This window comes from Mycteria americana, chromosome 5 (genome assembly GCF_035582795.1).
Source record: "Mycteria americana isolate JAX WOST 10 ecotype Jacksonville Zoo and Gardens chromosome 5, USCA_MyAme_1.0, whole genome shotgun sequence".
In the NCBI taxonomy this organism is placed as follows: Eukaryota; Metazoa; Chordata; class Aves; order Ciconiiformes; family Ciconiidae; genus Mycteria; species Mycteria americana.
The window spans coordinates 3,440,525-3,462,586 of NC_134369.1; the positions used below are offsets into that span (position 1 = coordinate 3,440,525).

Consider the following 22,062-nt stretch of genomic DNA (forward strand, 5'->3'; position numbering starts at 1 on the left):
AAACAACCGTTCCATGTACCCATTTTGAGACCCAACAATTAGGGCGGAAATAGCGTTCAGCAGTTAACAGCTCAACAGCTAGATTTCACTAACAAAAAAAAGAGAAGACCGTAAAAGTTAATACATATTTGTACACTTCAAAAAGATACATATATTTCTAAATTAGGAGTAAAGGATCAGCTATTTTGCTGCTACGGTGGAACACATTACACTAATCCCACAAATCACTAGCCCTGAACACATTCAGTTTTGCTTCACTTTGTTGTTCAAAGATTTAAAAAATGAAAAAAAAAGTAAATAAGATATTATAAAATACTGCTTGGTAAGAAGAGAATAAAATGCTTAATACTGTATTTGCCAGAGAGGAATACAATGTTTTTTCCAAGTAGTTTAACTTCAAAATTGGTGTCTTTGTCCTCCTTTTTGGTGGTTGTGGTAACATGACGGTGCAGTGAGGGAGGCCCACTAGTGATAAAAGAGCACAGATATGCCCAAAGGAGCCTCCGGCTTGACGAGGATGACCCCACAAGAGCATGTAATCACTGCCTCCCCCCCAGCTTGTAAAGCTGCTTGGGCTATTGTATGTAATTCAGAGAATCGCAGCGTAATTTCTGCCAGTTTTATAAGTCTTCCTGCGTATTTCAAGTTAACCATGAAACAGCAAATTATTTGGAGATGAGCAGTACAGGGAATGTATCAAAAGCTTAAGGAGAGGTTATGATGCAAACTTTAAACTCATGGTGGTGGTGTATGCAGAGAACGATTGCGTGGCTGGAAGGAAGTGTTATGTGATAGAGGCAAACGTAGAAATAGAAACAAACCAAAAATGTTTATAAGGTAACTTTATGCAGAAATTATTCAATGGGTCCAAAGAGGAACGCATCCATGAAGTAGAAAATTAACTGTGGCATTTGTTCACATGCAAGAAGAGATAGAAACTTGCTTGCACGGGAAGTCATTAAACCAAAAGCTCAAAACGTAGCACAGGCACAAAACACCTCATGGGAAGAATTCAAAGGCAGCTGCTGTTTTATCTGCAAATGATGCATCAGTGTTTTTTTCCTATAGCAGAGAACTTCACTTTTCCAACAATTCCCTTCCAACATCAAGAAACCAGCTGCATTCCAGCAATACATGACCAGATTATGTAAAGATCACAACTGCCATGCCAGTTTAGTTTCACGGGCCATCCAATTATACCATTAATGAAGTGGGTGCAAAATCCAGCTTCGTAGCTTCGTGAGGGGAAAAAAAAAAAATTGCAGTAGCGTTGGCAGTGTTAACAGATGGTATAAAGCTGGCACCGTGAAGGACAAAAGGATGTCAGAGGAGTAGCTGGCTACTGGAATAACTTTTAGGTGACAAAACCAAGGGATAGATGTATACAGACTTAATAAAAAGTTGGCTGAACATCACTGGGAATGGGAGACCAAATGCGCTGCTGCAAGAGGGGAACACTTGCTGTTAGACACATTCAAAAGGCATCTAACGCCAGCTGTGGAGAACAAAGAAACTGTGGTCATATGGGATGAGAAATGATGTCAAAACTGCAGGTGCCTGATGTAATAGTGAACACACCAGGCCCTTTAAAGACCATTTGAAGTATCTGTATTTGGAATGGCTCTTGGCAGGCAAGCATACTCTAACCCCACAAGGAAAATAAAGCAGCCCAGTGCAACACCACTTTGTCATTGGATTAAGACAGCATGGGAATGGATAAATCCCGAACTTGTAACCAAAGGGGAATGCCGTGTTCCAGATTTCTTAGACAGAACTGAAGATAACTGATTTGGAAGAAGTTGAGAGTAGAGAAAACACTGTAGGGAAGGTGGTGAAGAGAGTGATACTGATGGAAACGACAGAGTTGCAAGATGTAAAAGTTGAAAGGCAATGGTAGCAAAACATGAGATGAAAATAGACTAACTTCAGACAGAGCATCGGTGGGAAGTTAATATCCTTATTATATACTGATTTCAGGTGTGTAATAAGCTTCTGTGTATAACTTTTCTTAAGGAGAGTTATCTTAAATTTAGGGTTGCCTTCCTTTTTGATTAATACAGTATTAAGTTTGTTGCGTTGTACACAGAAAAGCACAAAAACAGTTGTGGCAAACACTGTCAATAGTACAGCTCACAAAGAAGATGAACAGCATGAACAAAACACTAAAAACCAACTTACATTTAGTAAACAAAGAGCAACAGTTTACAGAAATACATCTACCTTGGAAACGAATTGCCACAAATATCTACTATTGCTAAACAACTTTCAAAACCCAAATTACAAAACTAATTCCATCTACGAGGGGTTTAATATTTCCATTATAAAAATTCACACCATGCAAATTAAGACAAGACATTGAACTAGCATTCACACTGAACTAGACAACACTGGATTTATTTCAGCAACACATTTTCACAATAAATTCTTTTGAATCTAATATCTCCTCTCATAATTAGACTTTTTGGAAAAAAGTTAGAGCTTTTAATATATTGCTAAAAAATCCAAATGAGAGTTACCATAATTTCACAACAATCCTAATAAAATAAATGTAAACTTACCCTGATTTTGCACTACCACATCAAATGGTAAACAAAAGGAAAATAAAACAATGAAGGAAAAATAGAAAACTAGGATTAAGCTGAACTCAAAGGTATACAAAACCAGACAAATAATGTATACTGTAATTTAATTCTGTAACTATAGATGGGTTTTTGTTAGTAAAGACATTGAATACTGCCCTCAGCCTGTCTGTGTGCATGCATGCAGAAATCAGAAAGATAAGCAAGCAAATAGGGATTAGAGACAACTATAAATAGAAGTAGCTGTCACTGTTCCAAGCGTTCAGGTAACTGGAATTCTTTTCGCTGAATACAGGACTTGGTAAGTGAACAGTCAGCCTCAAGAATTTGTTTTAACCCCACCCTCCTCCAATATCAAAGTGAAAAGCAATTCAGAGCAGCTTTATGACTTTTTGATAACGAACAGCTCAAGAAGGCAGCAAGTGATCTTTGACACTTTGTGATAATATTGCTTCCTATGTTCAGAAGATCTGTCAGGATTTCCTAAACAGCTGGATTAAAGTATATTGCTGGGATTCTTAAAATGGTAGATTTGCTTCTCATGGAAGTTCAAAGGGCCGTACTGCTGCTGCTCTTGGCAGTAAGACTAAACATTATGATACCTATCTTCATCACCACAGTCTTGTTTTATACCCACTTTCACTGAAGTATCTGAATCATAGATACCTTCCTGTGAATAAGCACGTACCCATATTTAATAGCTAGGCAAGGCAATTTCAAACTAAAAGTTTTCATTTGTCCAATACGGACACTTGCCTTTTAAGCAACCAAAACCATGCAGCCATGAGGTATGCTTTAAGTAATACCAGTAAATTTCTGAAAGGCAGAATGTTTACAAAGAAAAGTCATGATTTATCTGCAACTGCATTTTTTGCATTTATTAAAGCAAGACAGTATAGATTGTTTTACTCTAGGATGAAATTTGTTGCTGGTATTGAGAAAGATCCATATTGTTCAAAGAACAGGCCTACCACTATTTAGATATGACCAGACTAAAACTATTTATTCAACCAAGATGTAGTATGACTTTAAAGCTCTGTAGAAAAGGGAAAATAGCAGATCGTAATAACGTACGATTGCCTTCAGTGTAACAGTCTGAAGAAAAACAGCTGAGCATTCTGTTATACAAACAAAACCACATTCCATGCTGACTTTTCAAACCAAACACACTGCTGGTTTTCATTAGCAGCCACCAGGCATTATTCTTATTTGTTAACAGAACTTAGGTACTGCAAGAAATCTCTCTCGCAAAGAGAAAATTAGCACACTTTCTTTTCAACATTCACTATTCTGTTTTCAGAAGTAAAAAAGCAAGACAGGTCTGATCTTGGTCAGCTTTCCTGACACAGGGTAAAGACAGCTGAACAGAACAGAAGCAACAAAAGTCCAAGGTATATGGCTCAGCTTTGGGTGGAAAAATGCAAAGAATGCCTGATCCTACTTACATACATTTGAGTGTTTCCTGTATTACCATATAAGCATCAGGTCAAGATTTCTACTAGTAGCAGTATCTATTTTCTGCCTATGATTATAGTCTTTGCTTCATCTCCTCTAAGCCTGGGAACAACAAAGCATTCAATAGATATCAAAAGGTGAACATTAAAGATTTTTAGACTGAAAACATTCTCATGACTAGGAAAAGGTAACTGCGTATCTAAAAGGTGCCATAAAAAAAGGAAATAGTCACAAGTTATTAAAAAACAGGAAATCAGGGGTATATGGTGCAAGGAAAAAAGATTTTGGCTGTTAAAATATATGAGAGAAAATGTCAAGACAACCTCAAACAGAAGTAAAAAAAATTAGTGAATGCAGCAGCAGTTAGCAACAGAAAAGGAAAGACCTTTCAGAGTCACCCGCTAAAAAGGAACCAGCAAACGCACACAGAAGGATGTTGGTACAGAACATCTCATGCTTATCACTCTGTCAACTCTTTCACACTCTGGAGCAAGTAACAGCCAAAGACAACTTTGGGAAATCTTCCAAATGAATTAAACCCAAAGCAGGTATTAAATGTAACGAATTTGGGGGAAGGTTTGATAAACAAACTTGGAGATAAAAGTGGACTCTTATTACAGCATTTCAACAATAAGCTTTCAGCACCTAAATTAGTTTCAAACTTACCACAACCTATGTCACTATTAATGTTCTGGAAAAAAATAGTAAAAAAAATTCTACAGAGACTTATTAGCCATAGCACTATACTAGGCAAAAATACTTGAAAACAAAAAAAAACAACCAAAAACATTTTTTAAACAAAGCAATATCTTAACAGAGGATTAAAAATATTCGATAACTTACTTTTTCTGCATTTTCCTGTTTTTTTCTGCCTGACCTCCAAGCTTGCTGAGACCTAATGCATCCTGAGAAGAACTATCTGCTTCTGCCATGCCAACTACAAAAAAAACAAAACAAAACAAAACAAAACCAAAAACCAGTCTTGTTATTGTCTCAATTTTGGCCCATTATAACTCAAACATCACTACTGCTTTCCTGAACAAAAGTATTTAATCCTTTGTAGTATTACTGATCAGAAATGTACAAAGCCAAACCTCCAAGCCCATCTACTGCATTATTTTCTAGTTGAATTAATAGCCATCAAAACGGTGTATAAAAATAGGAAAATAACATTGGTATGGACTCAGATAGGTGCTGTCTAAAACCAGCTGGAGTCACACCAAGAACTTCATGTTTCAACCACCCGTAAGATGAATTCTCAGTGTTCCCATATCACTTATGGTTGGTGTCAACATCAAGGGTCCTGCTTTCTGCAAACAATTACGCTACGATAAAGTAACTGTAGTAACTGCTAAGCCAGCTGGGTTGGTTTCAAGGGAGTTCCTTTGGGTCCAAAGTGAAGACATGACTGTTGGCGTCAATACTAACAAAAGCCTCCTTCACTGCTGAGATACAGTGGAAATTTTTGCTTCCCAAAACAAGCCGTAACAGTTCAGTAAGTTTCAATAACCTGGCTACATGAGACTAAATGACAGCAATACCTGACTAGGTGAACTTGCATCCTACACTCATAAAAGGACCTACCAGAAGATTCAGTGTCACTAGTTCCAAAAAACGCTGTACATCAGCATCAAAACAGTCAGTCATAAATATGTACATACTGATACATACAACATAAAATTCAGTCTTTCACCCTCTCTACTGGGGGGAAGGGCGACAAAAAAAAGGCACACCAACCTTGTCCTAATGTTTCCTTGCTTGTTTGTCCAGGTCGCCCCTTTTCCTTCTTGCCAAACAAGCGGCCAATAGAGGATTTGATCCCCTTCTTTTTGGGGGCTTTATGAAGGGAATCTTGGCTACTGTTGCTGCTACTAGGATTACTTGTTTGCCCATCTTGTGAGCCTGTTGAACTTTACAAAAAAGGGAGTCATAAAGGAGCGCACGTATGACAAATTCACTGGCATAACAGTGAGAGACAAGTTCAGGTTTCTGTGCAAGTTAACAAAAGCTCAGTAACTCACTAATGACATCTAATTTCACCTTTTAACGAGTCATAAAAAGAAACTTATCTACTAAAATACATGTCATTAAACAAAAAAAACAGCACAAATGACTAAATCGTGCAAGAAAGGAAGGGAAATAATATTTATATACTATAGCATGGAACTACAAGTCAATTCTTACTTTTTAAGAAATAACAGTGTTTAAGTGCAATTCAGAGAGGCCAAAGTTGACAACACAAGTTCCTGACAAATTGAGGCAGACTACAGAAGTCTGAAATACTACAGTGGAATCCATGTCAGATACTTAGGCGCTCTGAAAACATCATCTGTCAATCAAAATTATGCTAATTTTGCAACTTATTTCTAAATTTATAGCTAAATTCCAACCTATGAAAGAAGGCTGGAATCGTACATCTTTCATTTCCTAAACATGAAGCAAACTTAATGCAGCCCTTGACTACCAGAAGAATGCTTCACATACAGCATTTCTGATCATTAACAAAATCTGTATTCTTGCTGTTTATGTAACATGGTCACCCATTTATGTGTTCATACTCTTTACTTTTGAGAAACACTTCAATATCTAAACTAAAATCCTACAGGCTGAACAACTTTGCAGTTTTAGGATTTTATTCTGATTATCTGAAATACTAAGTTACTGGTAGGTCTGACTTATTCACAGCTACTTACTTTCTTATGTCCCTGATATCTTCATGGCTCACAGTATGCAAAGCTCCTTTTTGGACTCTGTCCAAACGCAAAGATCGAGGTGAAGAAGGTGGTGACGTCTCACATTTTATTGTGGTTTTATCATCTCGTACCTCTTCTCTAGAAGCTGGAGACTAATGGAAAATGAATTAAAACTTGAGGGGTTAGTTGGAAATGCCAAACATGAATGCAATATCAACGCTACACAAAATAGTTGATTTTTCCTTTCAATATCTCAGTGTTAAAGGATTACTCTTGCCCTTACCATTCTGCAGTTGCCTATTTTTTGTTTGACTTTTCTGGATTTTCTGTTACGTTCAGTGACAAACTGTCTTAGCTAGTGAAATGGGCCAGTAGCACTCATCTTTTATTCATTCAGAGAGCTGAGAACTAAAGTAATGTCTTCAGCACCATAAAACTAATATACTCGACTTCAGTTTAAGCAAGTGCAAAGACAGAAAACCGAAGAGTCCTGTGAAAAGAAGGCATCTTGATTCTCACCATTATGTATTTAGACAATCATTCGCAAGATTACCAATTCTATGAAGTCAGTTTCTACGTACCTGTTGCTATGGCTTATCTCAAAGTTTGAATAACAGGAATTAAGACTTATCTCTTTAAAACTAAATATTGTTTCATGAAGACTGCAAAATAGTGGTTACAAAGGGAAAGCAATCCAACAGTCCCCCACACCAGCAAAAAAAGCCAAACAAAAAGAAAAACCCCACAAACCAAAACAAACCCACACTTATGTTAAGATGATAAACCATTTTACCTTTAATATCAAAGAGCGTATAATCTTATTTTATTATAGGGTACTCTGCAAATTCTTTCTTTTATGTTCCTGTTATCCATTAATGAGTTTGGGGACAGGGAAGGAAACGAAGGGGCACACCAGTAAATAAACTAAAGAGTTTTACCTTTCTACGGTGTTTCCTTAAATCGCTAGGCTGATAGATGCATGCAAAGAAAAGAAATTTAGAAAAGCTGTATTTACTGTAAACTGTAGCACAGACTGAAACAACTAGTACAGGCAAAACATATCAGGGAGAAGATAAACAACAATTACAGCAATAGCACAGAGAAAGACACAGAGTATAAAGTACTCTTCAAATCACAGATTACTTAAATGTATCCCTGAAGAGGGAAAAAGGAAAAACAAAAAATGATCAAGACTTAGTTGGTTATCTACAACAGTACCGTAGCTATTTCAATGTATTGGTACCACAGGCAAATTAGCACATAAAACATGCATTATCTTCAGCAAGAAAAACAGTAAAGTACATGGGGGCGTAAGGTGTTGCTTTTAAAAAGTGAGATGATTTCCAGTCATATGTCAAGGACTTGCCTTGAACTATATAACCTACATGGTAGCGATAGCAGGCTTAATACATTGTCTGCACTAGTCCCTTCTCACACCTTAGCGATTTCTGCACTTGTTTCCTCCATAGCATAAAAGGCAGCCATACTTTAATACCGTGAAAGACAGAGTGCCAACAATAGCCGATTTCTATACAGTAACAGTATTCTGTTCTTTTTATTAAGTTTAAAGTGCTGGAATGTTTGAGCAAGAGTCTACCACCGGTTTTATTTTATCCTCCATCCACTCCAGAAGCCACTGTATCTCACTTCCTAGGGACTTCCCACCTCTGCCAAGGCACAGAGCAAGGCAGCAACCCTCAGTTACGTAAACTAGTTATCAAGTTATCCAGACTGATGCTGACAAAAGTATAATTGAGATTATTTGTTTAATAATTATCATTGTATTTGGTGACAAATTATTTCAAAAGCCTGTAACCAAAAATAAAGTCAGTCCCCTTTCAAGTTTGGTAGGGGAGTTGTGCGTTGTTTCCCTCCCACAAATGACAACTTCTAATCATTTTTTATTTAGAATACATGCAAACTATGCAGCATTAGTACGTGAAGTTTTGTTCCATCTGACTGTAGAGTACCGTGTTAATAAATCGTAAGTGCATAGAATCATAGAAGGGTTTGGGTTGGAAGGGACCTTTAAAGATCATCTAGTCCCTCCTCAAGTTCTTAGCCAAAGCGCAGCAGACTCATTTTACCCCTGCTGGATCTTTCGTCTATTAAATCTGATAACCCATAAAAATGAAAATGTTTACCGCATGGAATGAAAACTGTCCACAAGAACTGTTCAAGAGAGCTGTAGGTTTCACAATTTATCATGTTGTTGCTTTTTAATTAGTTTTAATCATGAGGGGTTTTCAGCTAACTGAACTAACACCACTAGTGCCATTAGCATTAAGCTAACGTTGCCATCATGCTCCTAAACTAATGCAACTTTCTATTACAACATCAAAAAAACCCCCACAAGAGCTCATTCAGTCTGATAATTCATAATAGCCATTCCAAAATTTTCTAGAAAGCTCTTGTTCTGTAATTCTAGAAGCATAGCTTCTTGTTTTCATGCTTTCACAAAAGCTTTCACAAATCAATTGCCAGGTACTAAAATGTCAGACAAATGCAACTGCAAAATACAGATCAAGTGCCTCTGAGTTACAATTCTTACGATCTAAAGTGAACTTAATTATATTACTTTTGTTCAGTTACATTAAATTTTAACATGACGCACATTCTTCTGATCTAGTTTTCATGAAAATAGCTACTTAAATTTGTATATAGTTTTCTGTCAGAGAAGTACTTAGCTTATTTACTTATTACTGTGAAAAGTTAGAATATAAAGCACTCCACATTTTGAAATTTTTTAGTTTCTGTAAAAGAAGTGTGCTTGACCCTGGATATACAGCTAGAGCTAGTATAATGATTTTTTTTTTTTTTTTAATGCAAGAAAGGTGAAATGATTCCTTTTTATGAAAGAGAAAAAAAAAAAAGACTTTCATTTTAATGATGTATCTTTCAAATACACATGTATTTGAAACACATGTGTTTTTGTTTTCATGTACACATGAAAGATACACATGTATCTTTCAAATACACATTCATTTTAAAAAGCCAGCAAAAGTAGTTAGCCGAAATACTTGTTTTTAAACACTCGTATAAGAGACCTAAATGAGCCAAGTCAGTCATTTACAGTCCACCTGCTCTTACAGTGATGGATAGCATTCCTTGCCTACTGATTGGGACGGTACAGGCATGATACAAGTGCAGTAATCTAAGACAATAAGGTATACTAAGTATGGCGTTGCATGTACAACTAGTAAGTACAGTTTCCAAACGCACATGCAAATCTGGAGACAAAGTAATGTATACAGAGCTAAGTTAGAGAAGGAGCTTCTCCTGGAGAGTGCTTGCAAATAAATACCTGTATCCAAGATGCTCCTTAGTGAAAGGTATTCCAAATATGACAAATGGTTAGGTTTGTTTAACATTTATGTAAAAACAAAAGAGCGGAAAATTTGTATCTTGTTTTTACAGATAGGTTTACATGCATAAAGCAGCTCCTAGAACGATTAATTTTTCTAAGTAGTCAGATGATCGTCAAAAGAATGGATCCATCTCCCTCTGCTCGCTGAACTGCTAAGCCAAAGCTACTACCTCATCAGCTACTAGGTCTAACAGATACTTCTTTTACCTACCAGTCTTAACAGGCTAAAGTCTTCATAGGCTAAACCAAGACACTAGCACTCAGTAATATTAAAACAGCTGTGATACGTTCACAATCTTCAAGATTAATGCAATATATGCAAATCACTTTTTCACTGAGTATTTAGTGGAATAGTGGACTGCTAAAAATAAAGTTTAAAGCAGAGGGAGAAAATGGTTGCTGTACCAGGGTTGAAAAGAAAACACTATTTCTTCTAGGAAGGAGTCAGAAGAAAGACCATAACAACAGAAGGAATACTTAGGCATGAGATGTTGACCAAATAATAGACTTGAGTTCTGAACGTTTTTCCTAATCATTATGACTGTATCTTACACTTTTTATAGAAGTTGAAAGGAAGCAGTAGAAAAACCTAGAGAAAGGAAAAATACAGCTGAGTAAGAAGGAGAGGAAGGTGAACTCAAACAACCCATTTCCTAGAGAAAAGGAACACTCTTCCAAAAAATTAAAGTTAATGAATACTTACCAGTGTCATGATACCTAATCTGTCCACTTCCCGAGCTGGACTATGTGGAATCCGCCTTGGGGTGGAGCGGCCACTGCCAGGCGGGGAAGAACCAGCAAGTGAACCACTTGCATAGGGAGGAGGAATGGAGCTCATGGACCGGAATCGGCCATGGGCATCCAAACTTCCACTACCCACTCTGCTTTCAATCTCCTCTGCACGCTGCTCTGTGTTTTCCTTTTCTTCTTGTATAAGTCTAAAAGAAAATAAAGTTTCAAAGGAACATGACATTCAAACAAGTACCATATAAACAGAAAGGCTGACTCAGACATTAGAAAGAAGCAGCACTTGGCAGACAGAACAGCTACACTGAAAAATCTAACCTAATCTGAAAAAGGTGGTAAAAACTACTGCTATCACCATCATGCAGGGATTTCTGTCAAACTAGTAATACACAATCCCTTCCATAAATGGCACTGAAGACAAAGAACTTGAAAAGAGTACTTGGGCATAAGCAAACCAGTTACTTCTGTCAGCCCCCCCTCTCCCCCTGCTCCAGGAAACTGAATGGGCAACCACCATTTTCCAAGTAACCACACAAAAAGGATTTCTAGTGTCACAGAAATTCATTTTTATCAAAACCGTAACAGCAGAGAGACCATACCTAATCTCTTTGTTGATTGCATCCAACTGTTCTTGAAGCATCATGGCCAAAGTCTGAGCATCAGCCTGACCACTTGGTGATAGCAGATCAACTGAACTGAATATAGTCTCCCTATCATCCTCAACATCAGACACATCAACATCACTTTCAAATGCTTGTGCCACATTTGCCAATACACTTGCTTGCTGGGCTCGCTCCCAGTCCTGCTCGTTCAGAGTTTGAACCTAAGAGAATTAATTAAAAAAAAAAAAAAAAAATCAAAACTCAAATGGGAAAAACATGACATTTCTACTGTTTTTCCAAGATGTTTAAAATAATTTTTAAAAAGCCCACTTACATGCTGAATGCATCCATCAAGACAGCAATGTTTAGAGAAATGTAAAAAAAAAAAAGCTATAATGTAGAAAACTTTGCATCTTACAGTTAAGTGAAATTTAAAAATGGACAGCCCCATTGAATAAATTAAACCATCACATATCTTGGCTATATACACTCTAAATTATGGCAGAATTTTGCTATCAAATCCAATAAGAATTTTGGAATCAGCGTTATGTAGTGAGAACTTGTGTCCTGCAAGGAACTTGAAATTGCTTGCAGAACAGTAACATGATAGATTAGTGTACAGGCACAAAAGTAGGACCGCTTCAAATTATATTTTACAGGCTTATCATACTTCAAATAAATTGGACTTCAAAATCCCAATTTTGCAATTATTTGTTAACAATTAAAAAGACTAGTAGCTGTGCATTAGTTAGTAAAAAAGGATATACAAAATCTAGCAGTTTTATTGCTATGTACTCCTATTCTAAAAACTCCTTGCAATAGATTAGCCTCATCTATTTTATACTTCGTTGCCAAAGTTTTATTCTTATTTTAATTTCAAGAGTTCTATTACCTTTGAAGGTTCATCTCGGAGAGCTGCCAAACGGCCTTTCTGGGGACGCCTTAACACTGATGAGGTGCCATAAGAGTCTGTATGACTGTCAGCCACAGACGAAGATGTCATAGGGTATCTGAAGTCTGGTCGGCTAGAAGATGAAAAAACATTTTATCCTTACGAAGGTAGGGGGAAGAGGGGGACAAACCAAAAAACCCACCCAAATGATTCCTATTGTCCCACCAGTGCTGGTTTTTTTAAGCAGTACAAAAACTTCTTTATATGCTCTATAAAGAATACGTTTTATAGATATGACTAGAGTATTTTCAGTTATAATAGACAAAATGACATTTAGCAAAGTGACTTTAGAGAAATTAGAAAAAAACTGAACTACAATTAAGTGCTGATACCTATGATGAAGTGATGTGGCTCTGAGTCTCACTTGGTCATTTTCAGCCCTTAATGCTTCAACATTTAATACAAGTTGATCCTGTAAAAATAAATAGATAAAATACATAACAATACACTTTAAAAAAAAAAATCAGTGTCAAATACTGATTTATAAACTAACATTTAGTTATTTGATCTCATTTCTACAAAACTCAGAAATAACACATTTTAAAACATACCCTTCAACGACGTAAAGCATAGGAATTATTTTTGCAACACACAGTACAGCACCATCACAAAAGGGCATTTGAGAATAATTGTTGCCTCTCTACACTGTGACTCTACGTAACGACAATGTATATTTTTAAAACAGCTACTAAATAAAATTACTAACTTTACTATAATTAAGTGATAATATTTAATAAGAAACAAGAAGATTTTTCAAGCTGTGTGCACAAAAGTTACTAAAGGCATTAACTTTTAACTTGGACATTTTTACATGCTCCAGAAACTCAGAATTTAACAACAGAGCAACCCAATGCATGAGAAAACAACAAAAAACTAATAAAAGTGGCTGATGATGAACATCTGTGCCTTGTGTGAAAACTGCTGGCCTACACATACAAAAATTCAAAGCACATTCTGCAAAATATTCTGAACGTGTTCTTCATTTTATTACAGAAGCACAGCCTCTACAGTTTGGCCTAGCTACTTACTAGAAAGATTTGGGGAGATGCAGTACACCTGTGATTTAATAAGCAATAACACGTATTATTTCAGAACAGACAGCGTGACCACAAAATCAACTGCCACTGCTTAAGGATGCAAAGAAATGAAAGGCCCCACCACTATCATTCAAGAAGGGAACTTGTCAGTTCCAGGACAAGCAAAACAGCAGACAGCTGCTATTGCAAAGGAACAGCCAAGTCTAATAAATATTTCTCTCCCTGCCCCCCAAGTCTCAAAACTTTAAAAATTTTTTATCAAACAGGCATTTCAGGATACCCAATGCTTTAAGAAAAAAAACTTAGGGGAAAATACCCAACATTAAAAGTATTTCTCTCTTCTTTTTACAGTTCAAGGTCAGATGCACAACAGTATAAAAATTCTACACAACCTTCAAACTTTGGCAAACTGCCAATCTATCCAGCCACTTTACATATTCAGAAGTATGTTAAGTCTTTGAGTAAAAAACTATGTATTACCTATAAAATCATCGTAAAACTGAGGCACACAATACCATAAAATGAGCAACAAAGGCTCCCTACTTTTAAACAGACCAGGTAACGTTAAGCTTTATGGGGGAATTCAAATCTGGTCCTGCTACGCAGCAACGCAGCAATTATTTTCCAATACAATATTTCAGAAATGTGTATTATACCTTTTCATGCTGAAGTTCCTCTATTTGTTTTTTTGCATTTTCAATTTCTCGAAGAAGTGAATTCTAAAATGAAATGTATCACAAATTATGTTACTTATAAAAGCTTTCAACTCTTTAAACCATAACCAAGATGAATATAAGAATATTTCAGTCAACACTTGACAGATGCATCTTAAGTTACAGATACTTTATTGCTTACATCAGTTCACTTTGATTATAGTTGAAGGTTTATCCTTTCAGGTGTACAGCCCTCTAAATAATGGATTTAGTAAAAGTACAAGTTCCATAAAAATTTAAAACCAATACCAGCCTTTTAAAGCTCCCTTTGACAAAACTGGTAAAAAAAAAGAATAATAAGGTAGCTAAAATAATTCAGACTAATTCACTGAGTGGTTACTAAGGCATTACTGGCTGTTATCATTAGGTTTTGATTTTATTTTCACTTGCCTGACCTACAAAATTACTATACAGTAACTTCTTGGATGTACTGTACCTCCAGAACTGCAACACTCACTGACTTACAGGCCTTCATTAACATCAGAGCTTTTGTCTTTACAGTTATACCATGACTTCTAAACAACACCAGTAAACATAAATACTTATGACTACCACAATCTCTTTACTCAAAGCAGTCTCCAGATTCAGAGTAAGAATGATCTGAGAATTAAGAAACATTTGAGAGCTACAACAATCAAAGAATTTCAACTACTCTATTTGACTGTAGTATGTGATACCAAGAGGCGGGGAAAAAAAAAAAACCCCAAACCTCAGAGATTCCCCCTTCTAATAGGAAACTTATAACTGGGTCACTTTCTTTTCCTTTTCCACCACTGCCAGGAAGTTCTGCTAAACACATTTCCTTGAGGTAAGTAATATCATTACTTGCACCTTAAACGTGTAATGAAGTTTCAAACATGAACAAACAAATCATTCCAGGAAAAAAAGCCCAAGTGATCAGAAGAAAGTCTTAAAATTTTGCCTGCATGTTTCTTCCCAACTTACCATAAAAGAATGAGCTGGAAGCCACTGCAAGACCACTTTTCTAGAAGCTGTTACTTACAGTGAAGGACAACTAGATTTTCCTCATTATTCATGAATGTAATTAGGGTTTGGAGAGTAAAGGGGAGTTAGGGTTAACCCTAAGACACCCCCCCAATATTCAAGCATTTTTTAAAAATATATACAGTCAGCTGTTTTTCAGAAATTAAATTTATAAAGACTGTTAGAGCAACCTTGTTGATGTCATAACAAGGCCCATAACAGGAATTTCTGAAGTATTAGGAGCAGTTGCTGATCTTGAAAATACTGACGTTAACTAAAAACCACAAGACCATCTGCAGCCTTAGATGCCAGATGATAAGCACCTTTATCATTAACTCAAAGGACAAGAATCAGTAGGACCTACATTTGTTCTGCACTACCCGATTCCTCTCAGCTCCGAGAATGCAAAAGCAGGGAAAAGAACGAACTAAATCTTTGTAATGATCTGAGGGGAGCACAGTCCTGGAATTCTGGAGAGACATGTCAGATCCCTAAACCATCAGTCAGGTAGGAGAATTGAGTTGACATGAATGCAAGAGAAAGTAAATATTTATTAAAGTCTGAATACATCATTATATATTGCAACTGAAGCATTTTATTGCCATGACTTTAAAACAAAAGCCATTCAGCTTTTATTGAAGCATTTCCCCAGATGGTCATTTCACTCTCCAGTAAAAGAAACTAAGTATTTTTTTAATCCAAGACAAAGCAATTCAAAGTCAGCATCAAGCAAAGCGCTACTTTAGCGGACACTGCTTTGTTCGATGCAGAATAAGGGAATCCTTAAAGACATGCATGGAAGAAAAATCCATAAGGACATAGATCCAAAAGCAGAAGAGAAAGAAAGAGTGAAGTATGTCACGAGTTAGAAAATTAATTGAATACAGGGGAAAGCTCTGTGATGTGCACTGACAACCCAGGGAACAGCCCATTTACATTCATACAACCTGTCTCTCAAAATGATCTACCTGGGAAGAAAATGCAAGACTGTTTCAACTGGCAAGAGTCCCACAATGACTCAGGGAAACTGGTACAGAAAAAAGCAGTGGGAAATAAAAGAAACTGAACTAAAAAGGTCAAAGTTCTAGTCCTAATTCTTTAGACTTCCTGTATTACACTGGATGAGCCTATTTATGCAGGCCACACCAGTCAACTAAGAAAGGATAAAGCTTCTTAAAAGATGTCTTCTCAACACTGTAGTACAATGCCCAGGGACAGCCTCAAAAAAAATGAATTTTAAGAACTTATTTTCAAAATCCACACTAGAAAACAGCCTTAATAGAAACTACTTATTAATAAGGATTTAGTATTTATTTACTGAAGTTACAGACACATTGCAAAATACACAAATCGCTACAGAATGTTGAACACCAAATTAACATATATGCTGAAGTGTGACTTGTTACCTTATCTTCCAAGGCAGCCATCCTTTCCTTGAGATGAAGCTGAAGCCTTTCATTAGATTCAGACAGAAGCTTATCAACAGTTTCTGACAAACGTTTATTATGCTCTTCATTCATCTTCTCTCTCTGTCTAGCCTAAGATACATAAAAGCTACTGAAATAACTTAGAATTTACAGTGTCTATAACAATTCCCAGGTTGTGAAAACAGTAAGCTTTCTTTAATCCAAATGTATTTTCGTCAATAGAAATATCTTTCCAAAGGAATAAGGCATACTGCATGTACCCCCCGACTCTGTAAGGGAGTGTAAGGGACACTTAAGACTTCAATAACCGTTCCAAGATCAGAAGCTTGAAAATCTGAGCTTACACTTCAAGAAAAAGCAGATTTCAGAACCAATTCCATTATTTATAACCTAGGAACCAATTTTTCCGTAGTCATTTAATTCAGCAAGTTTTTGATCTGTCTCCTCATCAGAAAGTACAACTAGCAATTAGGTATTTCCAAACATATTTGAAACTGATTGGAGACTTCCAGCTTTTTCTTGAGATTTAAGGTTAGCCATAGTACAGTGGCTCAGATCTCCCAACTATCAGGCAGCCTAAACTCTGGCTTTATTTTAGAGACGAGAAATAAAAACAGCTTTGCTGAATGGTAGGCAACCATGAAGGGGATTAGATTCTTTCTTTCAGCTTTGTATCTTTGCCAAAAATATCTATGGTACCCTTTGCAGTTCTTGATTCTTTTCTTCTAGCTGTGCTTCCATCTGTCTCAGTCGTTCCTCTATATTGCCATGTCTCTCCTCAGCCTGTCAATTTGAAAACAAAATTAGAATTTGTTTTTTTTTAAAAAGGTTTCAGAAGCATAGAAACATTGAAGCACAATAATATATCTAACATGCTTTGCGCAACTGCCATTTATGGTAATACACAATGCAGAACAGATGCCTTTCTGTCACTAGAAGGACCTAGTAAGAGAGTTCATATGGTAAGTAACAAAACGATGAAGCCTCTCACCCTTAAGTACCATGAATCAACTACTATTTGCGAATGAACTTACAACAGCAGAAGTTCATTCAAATCCCCAAGAATTAAAAAAAAAAAAAAAAATTAAATGCATTTTCAACTTTTCCTCACTAGCCTAGACAATATGACCCTTTGTTAGTAATCATGACAAAGCAGAAAGCAGCAAGCAGAAACAAGGACTAATATACAAATTCTACCTTCCTAAGCCTGGTGGTAAGTTCCAATACTTTAGCATCTTTAGCAGCAGAGTTCCCAGGAGACAAAAGGTCAGACTACAGAGCCAGTTAGGGACAGGAAAGATAACAGGGAAAGAAATGAAACTGAGACTTGAAAAGAAAACACACACGCACACACACTTGAAAAGGCTCATTTGTAGTTACTACATATAATTCTTCAGACTTCATTATTCTATTTGCAGCCTTCTACAAATCCTAATGAGTACCATTACTTCTCTCTCTCCCCACATTCCTCACTTGGTTAACAGTGGAAGAAATTTGGGTTTCCCCTTCAGAAATAGTTCTTGGTTTAGAAGACTTTATGCCTATTATTGAATACATTTTAATAAAAAGCAACAAAATAATAATTCAGAGATACATTTTCATAGTGTAACAGACTTAACAGAAAACCTGCTCAAGTTCCAAAGAGCAGAAGTTAAAAAAAAAAAAGCGTAAATGAGAGTGTGTTCATAGAGATTAACAGAAAATGCAGAAAACAAGGGGAAACATTTTCTGAACTAGTTGGAGGAAAAACAGAAACACAATGTAACAAACCCAACACTTTAAGAACAGATTTCTTGTAGCAGGACAGCAACAGAGAAGACAGTCTTGAGGACACTGTCCAATTGACTCACCTTTGAAAGTGCTGCAACTCTCTGTGCCAGCTCAGCTTCCACCTCCGGCAAAGTTTCAGCTTTTCTCAAAGTCTGCTGCAGCTTTTGCTCAGCTAGTTCCAGTCGTTCTTGCAATTGCCTATTCTTATCTTCACTCTACACAGGATTATGATCAGCAAATGTTTAGTGTTAAAATGGTAATTAGTTTTCCTCAAAGAGGAAGGTAAGGATACAGCTTTTACCTACGGAGAACAAACTGTCCAAAACTGGTTTCATAACCAAAGATGTGGCATCCTCCCCTTCATTACACGAGAGAACTTTTTTCTCTACAAGTTTTTTTCTGCAGACAATTTTGTGTATTCTGAAAGCAACTATATCACCAAACGGACATAGTTACAGTATGGGAAGCAGCACAGAACAAGTTGTGAATTTTCAATGTCACGGCTGTGCTAAGACTTTGAGTTACATCAAGGAAAAAATTCCTCCATATTTTAAATAACACTATGCATATTACTGCAAAATTTATTTTTATTTAAAGTGTGTACAACTTCTTTTAAAAGCTATACTAAAAGGGACTTCTCTTGTTGACTAAGAGTTGCCTGGCTTCCTCGAGTTAGAAAGTGATTGGCTAAACAACCATTTCTGGTTTTAAGTTGGACTACTTCATGTCAAGCATATGTCAAATTTCCTCCCGCAGTAAGGCAACGTTTACGTCTATTATAGGCTATAAAAATCACTAAGCAAATTTTAAAACTGTTTAAGCTTAAAATGAGTAATTCTCACACTTGAAACTGAAGATGCTTGGATATACATATAACAACTTAAAAATCCACAATTAACAGGGACAACAGCCCTGTTGCACCATGATCGAGTGCACTAAAATGCTGAAAACCATTTCTTCTCTCCAGTAAACTGTCTCATCTTCATTTCCAGGGTAAAACTCTGTACAACGCACTCCTCCAGTTACTGAAAAACAATCGCTATCAATAGCACATTACAGATGATATTTATCTTCCTAAAAGCAAAGTGCTTTAGTACAGTATGAACATTAATTATTTCCATTAGTTATTTCCATTAGTTTTATGCTGAGCAAAATGTACTTTATCTTATTTCAAATTACAACCTGTCGATGCATGGAGTCTTTAGTGGCAATTTCATTTTCAAGTTTATCATTGAGGTCATGCACAGATGTAGCTTCACGTTGTGCAGCGAGGTAGCGTTTCTCAAGAGTTGTAATTCTCTCTTCCATGTCTTCCTTTTGGGCCATAGTCTATGCAAGACAAGACAGAATTTAGAATAGAAGGGATAATTATTTCGTGACCAAACTGGGGGGAAAAAAACCACAAACCAAAAATAATTAAAAAAATTAAAATCAGATATACTCTGTTATTTCTCTCAGTAAAAATACAAAGTAGAAAGAATAGTCTCACTTAGGCTTACAAGTTCAACGATTTTTTTTTTTTTTTTAAACAGTGAACGCTTATAAAGACTGGTCTTTATTATGACACCCCAGATCTGCTACTTACCTTTTCAATGGCACAAACACAGCAAATCTTTACTTCCTGGGGATGGCCAGAGACTGTTCTTGGATTTAACTAAGCTCCCTTTCTATTTAATAAGGATACAGTACACTGCAGTACATAGGACCTTGGAGATCAGTGACTGATCAGTAACAGGAACTGCCAATCACACCACTGAAATTAAAGTGATTCCTCAACCACATCTTTAAAAATAAAAAATTTAAACTTCGTGAATAAGCTTAGCATTTATGACAAGACCAAGCACCAAGCACCTTTTCAAGAACATGTTAAAGTTCACAATACTAAATCTCTAATTTAATATATTTGTGAAATAACTAGTTAGTAATAGATTTATTCTGAAGACAAATTTTCTTAAGCGACTGAAAAAATAGCGCCATATGCTCTAAACAATTTTCTTCTCACCTATCAAACCAAAGACATTCAAAAGCATAAAGGTGTAACTGAGCACCAATAACACTGAAATTTTATAAAGCAGTTGCATTTGTGACTAGTCGAATTTTGACAGTTGACACCTCACCTCTCGTACATCTCTCTGTAATTTTGTATTCATTTCTTCAGATTTTATTAAGTCTTTTCTAGCTGTGTCAAGATCTTCTTCCAGCTCTGTTACTCTGCTAGACAAGGCAGTGAGACGTTCTTTCATTTGTGTCTGCTCTTTGTTCTGCTTATCTATGACGTCTTGGAGTTCAATCACTTTAGCAAGGTTTTCATCATGGCATAAAGAACCATCAGAGGATCGCTATTAAACAGGGGGAAAAAAAAAGGTATTTGCACATTACACAGAAATTGGAAAAACAAACCTTTACTTACCTGTAAACACCCCTCCCCCGTGGTAATTTTATTATTGTATAGACTGCAAAAATTGAAATTGTGGTAACAGACTTTTTAATTAAACCATCACTCAAAAACCTTTTATTATCATTTAAAACTAAAATATTATAGTTAACGATTAAAAATCAGACATCAGCTAAAAAAAAGTAAATAGCTGTACCTTCCCATTTGTAGTTGGTGTATTTTCCTGTTCATGATTTATATCCAGCATCCCATCTGGAAGTGTTTTCTTCTGATTATTTTGCTCTTTCAGAATCATTAACTAAAAGAAAAGAAAAGTTTATATACATATGTTTCAAGTCAATTCCTTTCTCACTAATAATATAAGGAACAGCTGTAAAAGCAAAGGAGCAAAATAACAATTACTGATTCTGCTGCAAGGTATGTATTAATAAAATATGGCACAGGCACTCAAAAACTTATGCCATTACAACCCAAAAATTCTTATTTTAAAGCCACAGGAACTCTTTTTGTTGGGACTGAGAGGGGAAGGGTAGGTTTATTGTTTTTGCTTTCCTGCTCTTTAAAAGTGACTAAGTTAAAAATTATAGTTATCCTATGTGGTTAAAAAAAAAAAAAAAGATGTGAAAGTGAACCTTAATAACTGAATAAATTACTGTGCACAAATATTGACTAAACACCCACAATTAACGCATTAAGACTTCTTTTAAAAAGAGAAACCTACCTCTTTATGCGTAGTACCTAGTTCTTCTTCCAATAAGCTACATCTTTCAAGTGCTACTCGTAACCTCTCCCTTACCTGAAAAAGTAATTTCAAATAATTTGAGATCAAATTAAAAAAAATAAATTTCACTTATTGCCATGCTGCCATGCCCTTTCAGATAAGAAATGACATTATTTCCATTACACTTAGAGAGCTGCTTAATCTTGAGTCAGTACTAATTACAACAATGCTACAAAAAACCTTCTAGAGAAACAACGCATAACTGAAAATCTAGCTTTTCCTTTTTTGTCATAAGCAAATCTGAAGCATAAGCATATCTCAACATGACCTGTACATTTAGGCAAGAACTAAACATATCCAGAATTTGCCTATCCTTTTTTAAGGCACAGAGTGTGTATGCTGTTGCTTATTTACAACACAGAAGAAGAGACAGAATCCTATGTAAAATAATTTGCCAGACTTCATATACAAGGGTCACAAAAGTTAGGCAAACTACGGCAGCAAAATTCACAGTAAACTTTACCACTTGCATATCCTGCTGCCAACATCAGGCACAACTAAAGGGCGGAGTTCCTTTATTTGAGCTTTATTTGATATTACAGCATAAGCAATTCCTCTCC

At 36.1% G+C, this 22,062-nt stretch overlaps 1 protein-coding gene across 4 annotated transcripts in view; it reads right to left on the reverse strand.

The window, feature by feature from the left end:
* PPFIA1 (PPFI scaffold protein A1) overlaps window positions 1-22,062 on the reverse strand; it is a 61,570-nt gene that overhangs the window by 15,718 nt on the left and 23,790 nt on the right. For all 4 annotated transcript variants that reach the window (XM_075501975.1, XM_075501974.1, XM_075501977.1 and 1 more), the window contains exons 5-19: window positions 21,443-21,517; window positions 20,918-21,019; window positions 20,444-20,665; window positions 19,509-19,655; window positions 18,407-18,541; window positions 17,256-17,339; window positions 16,536-16,667; window positions 14,089-14,151; window positions 12,728-12,807; window positions 12,336-12,468; window positions 11,441-11,664; window positions 10,798-11,032; window positions 6,728-6,879; window positions 5,772-5,944; window positions 4,878-4,971 (exon numbers count right to left, since the gene is read on the reverse strand). In XM_075501975.1, the coding sequence (XP_075358090.1) occupies window positions 4,878-4,971; window positions 5,772-5,944; window positions 6,728-6,879; window positions 10,798-11,032; window positions 11,441-11,664; window positions 12,336-12,468; window positions 12,728-12,807; window positions 14,089-14,151; window positions 16,536-16,667; window positions 17,256-17,339; window positions 18,407-18,541; window positions 19,509-19,655; window positions 20,444-20,665; window positions 20,918-21,019; window positions 21,443-21,517 (2,051 nt within the window). The remainder of the gene's footprint in view (window positions 1-4,877; window positions 4,972-5,771; window positions 5,945-6,727; window positions 6,880-10,797; window positions 11,033-11,440; window positions 11,665-12,335; window positions 12,469-12,727; window positions 12,808-14,088; window positions 14,152-16,535; window positions 16,668-17,255; window positions 17,340-18,406; window positions 18,542-19,508; window positions 19,656-20,443; window positions 20,666-20,917; window positions 21,020-21,442; window positions 21,518-22,062) is intronic.